At 39.2% G+C, this 6,804-nt stretch overlaps 1 protein-coding gene across 1 annotated transcript; it reads right to left on the bottom strand.

Moving 5' to 3' along the window:
- Window positions 1-312: 312 nt before the first annotated feature.
- LOC148212359 (uncharacterized) lies at window positions 313-1,041 on the bottom strand. Its single transcript, XM_088122197.1, has one exon. The coding sequence runs from the start codon at window positions 1,039-1,041 to the stop codon at window positions 313-315; it is 729 nt and encodes a 242-aa protein (XP_087978323.1).
- Window positions 1,042-6,804: the final 5,763 nt, after the last annotated feature.

Here is a 6,804-nt window from a genome sequence, read left to right as displayed (position 1 = left end):
GATTTCAAAAGAGGGCTCTAGCTGCACAATTCCACAAAATTTTAGCTTTTCCTTAGAACTGCCAACCTCGCGGAGCTTCATTCATCCACCCTTCAACATTCTGAGGCATGCAACTGGAGTATCCAAAGATTTGAAGAAGAAAAGACCACCCTCGGAGAGCAAACTGACAGTGAAGGAATGTGTGGTCTATGGATTCCTCGTTCTGTTTGCAAAGAACACAAACAGAGGGGAAAATAGCCCAATTTGGACATCTTCTCTGGAGTCTGTTTGCGGTGTTAACAGACCTGTTTGCTAGAGTCCAAAGGAGGACTTTTACTTTCTTAGGACAGAGTATTTCCAAAGAAGAGAGGTAACAGGCGGACTCAAATGTGGAGTGTCTTCAAACATAATTTTTAAGCCTGATTTCACCGTGTAAGCACCAGAGGGGTCTAGAAACCAGCCCACTTTATCAGCACCTTTTCCTATCCGAGTAGTATCTAATATACTCATAATATCTGCCCATCCTCCTACCTCCCTGTCAAAAAGACCCCTCCTTAGGCCAAGATCCCAGGCGAGTTTCTCATCATTCCAACAATCTGCAACCGTGACCTCTTTCTTCAAAGATAAGGCAAAAATTTCTGGAAAGTCATGAGCAAGGGTGGAATTTCCATTCCATCTATCCAACCAAAAGTGAACTCTATCACCATGCTTAACTTTGAAGGAAAAGAATTTGAGGAAGAGGATGCTATTCTTCGCTATTTCAAACCAAGGTTTACCAGCTGCTTTTCCTTTAGGCCTTTTTATCATCCACCCCTGAGGCTCGATCCCATAAATACTTTCTATAACTCTTCTCCAAAGAGCATCTTCCTCTTGAGTGAATCTCCATAACCACTTCAACAAGAGAACATTATTTCGGAGGTGAAAAACCTCTATGCCAAGGCCTCCCTTCTTCAGGGTCATATAAGTCGTTTCCCAATTTACCAAATTTCTGTGTGGGTGTAATCTGTCTGATTTCCAAAAAAAATCTCTCACAAGCTTATCAAGACTTTTTGCAATTCCCATAGGAGCTTTTAGAAGAGACAGATAATAAATGGGCATACTGTTCAGGACCGATTGAGCTAGAGTTAATCTACCTCCTTTTGAGAGGACTAGGTTGTGCCATTTGTTAAGCTTTTGCTTCATTTTTTCTACCAAAGGCTGCCATAGGGCAACAACTTTGTAGTTTCCCCTAAAGGAAGCCCAAGATAGGATAAACGAAAAGATTCCACTCTGCAGCCCAATCTTAAAGCTTTATCCTCCAGTCTTTCTTCACTGATATTTAAACCCACAAGGGAAGTCTTGTCTAGATTTAAGGAGAGTCCTGGAGCCCTTAAGAACCAATTTACCACAATCCACCATTTAAACAGAAAGTCATTCTCATCATTCTCATCAGGACAAAATAGAATAGTGTCATCAGCATATTGCAAATGGGAAATCATCACTTTTTTAGACCCCACCTCAAAGCCCTTGATCATTCTTTTCTCACAACAAAAATGGATAAGTCTATTGAAAGAATCCCCTACAATAGTGAAAAGGAAAGGAGAAAGAGGGTCACCTTGTCTCAAACCTCTAGTCGCTTTAATTTTTCCCCTTGGTTTGCCGTTTACAATAATGGAGAAGTTTGAAGAGGACAAATAGCCCCTTATCCACATTCTCCATCGTTGACCGAACCCCTTTTTCTCCAAAACTGCATCTAAATAGTCCCAGTCCACCTTATCATACGCTTTTTCGTAGTCTAGCTTGAGCAAAAAACCTGGTTTTTTAGTGGACTGCCGCTCTCCAACAGTCTCCGCAGCCACTAAAATAGCATCAAAATCTGCCTTCCTTCCACAAAGGCAGCTTGGGCATCCGCAATGATAGAAGGAAGAACTTTTTTTAATCTGTCAGCCAGTACCTTGGTAATAATCTTATAGAGGGAAGAGACTAGACTGATGGGCCGAAAGTCACCAACTCTATTTGCTTCCACTTTCTTCGGGATAAGGCACACATAAGTTTCGTTCGTGCATGAATTTACGATGCCGTTCTTAAAAAACTCTTGGAACACCCTGAGGAGATCGGCCTTCAAAATGTTCCAAGCTTTTTTATAGAACTCTGTAGTCATACCATCAGGACCCAGAGACTTTAAGTTTCCTAAACTCTTCACTGCCTTATACACTTCTTCTTCCGTGAAAGGGGACTCAATCCACTCTTACCAATGCAGATTTAGACCGGACCACTCTGGATCTTCGAAAATAAACCTTGTCTCATCTGCTCTAGTATACAAATTAGTGAAGAAGGAGAAGATTTCCTTTTCAATTTCATTATCTAAGGAAACGATCGTCCCATTTCCATCAATCAAAAAACAAATGGCTACTTTGTTCCTCCTAACCGAGATCCATTTATGGAAAAAAATGGGAGTTCTCATCTTCTTCTTTCAACCATTGAAGCTTGCATTTTTGAGCCCACATTTGATGCTCCTTCAGCGTTATTTCTAACAATTCAGATTTAAGAGAAGTTCGGAGGGAGGATCGTTCATTAAAAAGATGCCCCATTTCTTCTTCCTTGTCTATCTCATCAATCTTTTCTAGAATACTTCTCTTCGAATTAACCACATTCCCAAACTCTTCTTTGTTCCACTGAATTAGGTAATTCTTCAGACATTTTAATTTTTTTATGAAAGCATAACCCGGCCACCCAATTGAAGGCAAAGAACTCCACCAACTCTCAACTTTTTCAAGTAAGTTAGGGTGTTCCAACCACATATTTTCGAAACGAAAAGGGGAAGGTCCCCATTTCTGTGAACCCAAATTAAGTTGAAGCGGGAAGTGATCCGAGGTTGTTATTGATTGTCTATATAAGGTAACCTCTTTAAAGTGCTGGACCCCGACAGAAAAAACCTGTCAATTATGGTAGCAATTGGATTACTTCTGAAATCCGACCAAGTGAAAGTGTCATTCTTCATAGGAACTTCTTCCAAGTTGCTTTCTTCAATAAACTGATTAAAGTCTCTCATGCTTCTAGTTACCCTTCCCCCTCTGGATTTTTCCAAAGGGCTTCTAACCACGTTAAAATTCCCTCATATGCACCAATTGGCATCGCATAAACGAGCTAAATCTCTAAGTTCTTGCCAAAACAAATCTCTGCCCGTGGTTGACGAAGGTCCATAAACTCCTGAAATCCAACCCTGAAAACCATCCGCAAATCTTATCAGCATTGAAACAGAGAAGCTGTCCAAAACAGAATCTACTATAGAAATACTATCTTCGTTCCACATAACTAAGATACCACCAGAAGAACCCACCGCATCTAAAGAAATCCAGCCGATATGCCTAGAACTCCAAGTGGACTTAATGATCTTTCTATCTACTGAATCTAATTTAGTTTCGTGCAGCAAAACAACATCAGGATCAGCCTTGCAAAGGAAGTCCTTTATCAGCACTCTCTTCGAGGGGGCGCTTATCCCTCTTACATTCCACGATATTATCTTCATGAGGTAACCTTCTGGCCCTCAATTAAACTACTGTTTTCCAACTCTACTTTTTTCTCCCACAATCTAAGAAGACTACAGAGTTCTCTAGACTCTTTTTTCTTAGCTACACTACCGCTTTAGAAGGAATAGCTCTAATGCACAGATTATGTTTTTGATGGTAAAGAACCATTTTTCTAGTGAAAGGGAAATTATTGTCATCCTCTTCGTCTTCCTCCGAAACTTGCTCCACCCACTGAATTTGATCATCCTGGTGTTCCTGTCCTAACTCTATCATTATTCCGTTATCTATGGGAGTTTGGCCATTCTCTCCTTCTTGGAAAATATTATAGTATTCTAAAGGTGGGTCCACCTCTTCAGTCATTGTCCCCGACTTTCTTTGCATTGCCCCCAAGTCAAAGTTCTGAGTTTCACTATCAAAACTGGAAACGGAAAAATCAAACATCACCTCAAATTCTTTTTCTTTACCTTTCCTGATTTTGTTCAAACGGATGGCTTCTGTGGGAACTTCAGGTAAATGAATACATAATAAGTACTTAAATTCAAAGAAAGAGATAAGACCGGCATTGAAAATGGGAAAATACTTGCTTCTTAACAATAAGGAGCAACTTTGTCCTCACCACCATTAAATATTTGACAACTTAAAGTGAGAAATGCAAAAATATGGACTTTTTTTAGAAAATAATGAGTTGTCAAATTTTCAATGGTGGTGAGGATAAAATTTACTCCTCACCGTTAAGGAGCCAAGTATTGTCCTTGAAAATGTAAGTTTGGGAATTGAAATAATATCATGCATCGGAGCATCAAAATGTACATGGTGCCTAAGCATCAAAGTGTAGCACCTCACTCTGCTGCGCTTTCTATATAAAAATTAGACTTCAACTTAGAAGAAAGGAAGATTAAAAAAAAACAACTTAGAAAAATAAAAAAAAAATTTATTTCTTGGAATCGATGTTGTGTGACTTATGCTAGTAGAGCTGTATAACTCTCAAGGCCCCAAGCGGTTGTCATTACGCCATCCTCCTAGAGACAAAAAAAAAACTTATAAAATGTATTAGAAGATGTTCGGGAGAAGCTGAAAGATAAGGAGACTATTTAGAAGTTGAGAGGAGATATTTCCAAAGTTTGGAATCGTGGAGATTGATTCAAGAGTGAATAGTCCATGCAACATGGTCTCATGAAATATTGCTCACATAATACACTATCAAGAGACTACAAAAAGCAAAGTAATGTGCAATGAGAAGTCATCATTTTTTCAATCGTGTAGCACTATGATCTTACTCGTATCATGTCTAGCCTTAATGCCAACTTGTCTCAATATTCTTTTCGTGAGTCTTTTTACTCCATCGAATTATAGACGAGTTTTTTTCTCCATCAACTAATATAAGCATCTTTATACTTGCATCACTATTTTATCTTTAACATTCACCTAAACTACCCACACAAATGAGCACCCTCTCACCAATCATAGTTGGCTTAGTCTCAATCAAGTATTCGCAACTACGCGCACAACTTGACTTGCACTCGGTAATCCACGTCACCTTGCTTGCATTTAAGCTTGATGATCGAAACTCTAGTCAGCTTACCCTACTTTAGACCAAGACTCTTTAAATGCTTCATCAGATATTTCTCATTATATATTGGTTCTCGATCGGCTACTCGACCATCCCATTTCTATGCTAAGTCGGGATTTCAGCAAATGATCCTAACGTTTAATGAGCTTAGAACTAGCTTATAAAGCTCCGAGTACTACCAAGTAATTCATGCAAGTTAACTATGTCATGAATAGCTTATCGAGCCCATCAAATGCTTCTAAGATGATTCCTACCACATAACTAGTTCATAACAAGTTTAACTCATTGCCAACCAAGGTGAGCTTTACAACTTATTGAGCTAATAGTAGCTTTTTATTATTGCTTACTGGGTGTCCATCGGTACTTTAGGATGTCACTCCGAATAGCTCATGACATTCGAGTGTCACCTTGACTCACTACTCGCTCTGGCACGTTTACCTAGAACCAACCTACGAGTTCATAATTCCAACCAGAACCTTCCAGACATCCATCCATCTAGACAATATCAAGGAATGACAACTCTTGTGCCCATGTAATCTCATTTGCACATATCGTGTTGAAGCCTGAGGTTATAACGAAAGCTCTAGCTCATGGGACAAGGCGCAATTCTAGCACATTTGTGCCACCCAATACTGTTATTGAGTTTCCAATTCTCAAAATAAGTTGTCCAAGAAGACACGTGTATTGCAACGCTCGTCCATACCATGATACACACATGTGTAATGGGGTGGCTCGCTTAGGCTCTGAGATGATTAGGAGTGGTGGATAGCCAACATCACGCCTCCCCCAAAGTACTTTCCAAGGCATTTTTACTATGATATCAATGAACATCCTAAGTAACGAAGAGTCATTCCCCAACTTGAAGCGTACGTTTGATCTCTAATTGATACAAAATTTAATATACTGGCATATATTTCACTAATATGCACATAACCCCAAAAGTTGCTTGTCTAAACTCTCGATGCAACCCCGACTAAGGTCATGGCTCAATGGCCCAACTAGCCCAACTAAGATCAATTAATTGTCACTACAACCATGGACATGTCATTGCTTCAAATCTTTCTTGTGCCTTAGCTAGAGCTTCTTTGCACATCTTCTTATTGTGTTAGGTACGACCATGGACATGTCATTGCTTCAAATCTTTCTTGTGCCTTAGCTAGAGCTTCTTTGCACATCTTCTTATTGTGTTAGGTATCGCACCATCCTCATATGCGGCATCACTATACTTATCGTCTCAGCCATTGATATGACTAATGGACAACATACATGCATGTCGCTGTTGCTTGCTCGCTTTGTGGGGATCTCAATCCACTCAGAGTTGAGACTCTCTCCCACCTAAACTTGTCATCATCTCCAGTGACGTGTTCATGTAATACAATTCCTATATAGCTCATTTAATTGTAAAACGCAACCATTCCTCAAAAAAAGTAATTGCAAGTGCACTATTTTAAAAGAGAGAGAAAATATAATAAATAAAAATGGAGAGTGCAAACCTATGCCTACCTTAACTAATTAAGGTACCCATAACCGTTTTAAAGATCTGTTGTACTAAAAGAAATTAGAAGGAAACAAATTTAATGAAGCAAAATTTCATTAGGAAGTACATTTGTTGATTGCTCCCTACCGGTTTGTTTTATACAGTACATTACATTCACCCATTGAGATGTGGGTAGTCACTGATAGAGTTTATGAATGATGTGATAGATTCGTATCACTAATACTCGTGTATAACTGAAATATAGTCTA

The sequence above is a fragment of the Momordica charantia genome, assembly GCF_013281855.1.
Source record: "Momordica charantia cultivar OHB3-1 chromosome 3 unlocalized genomic scaffold, Mcharantia_2.0 BLBB01000003.1, whole genome shotgun sequence".
NCBI lineage: Eukaryota > Viridiplantae > Streptophyta > Magnoliopsida > Cucurbitales > Cucurbitaceae > Momordica > Momordica charantia.
The sequence above is the reverse complement of the archived record's forward strand: the minus strand, read 5'-3'. Positions and strand labels throughout refer to the sequence as shown.

What these genes read in the sequence shown, in the direction of transcription:
- LOC148212359 (XM_088122197.1), bottom strand. Translation starts at nt 1,041, where the DNA reads ATGGGAATTGCAAAAAGTCTTGATAAGCTTGTGAGAGATTTTTTTTGG.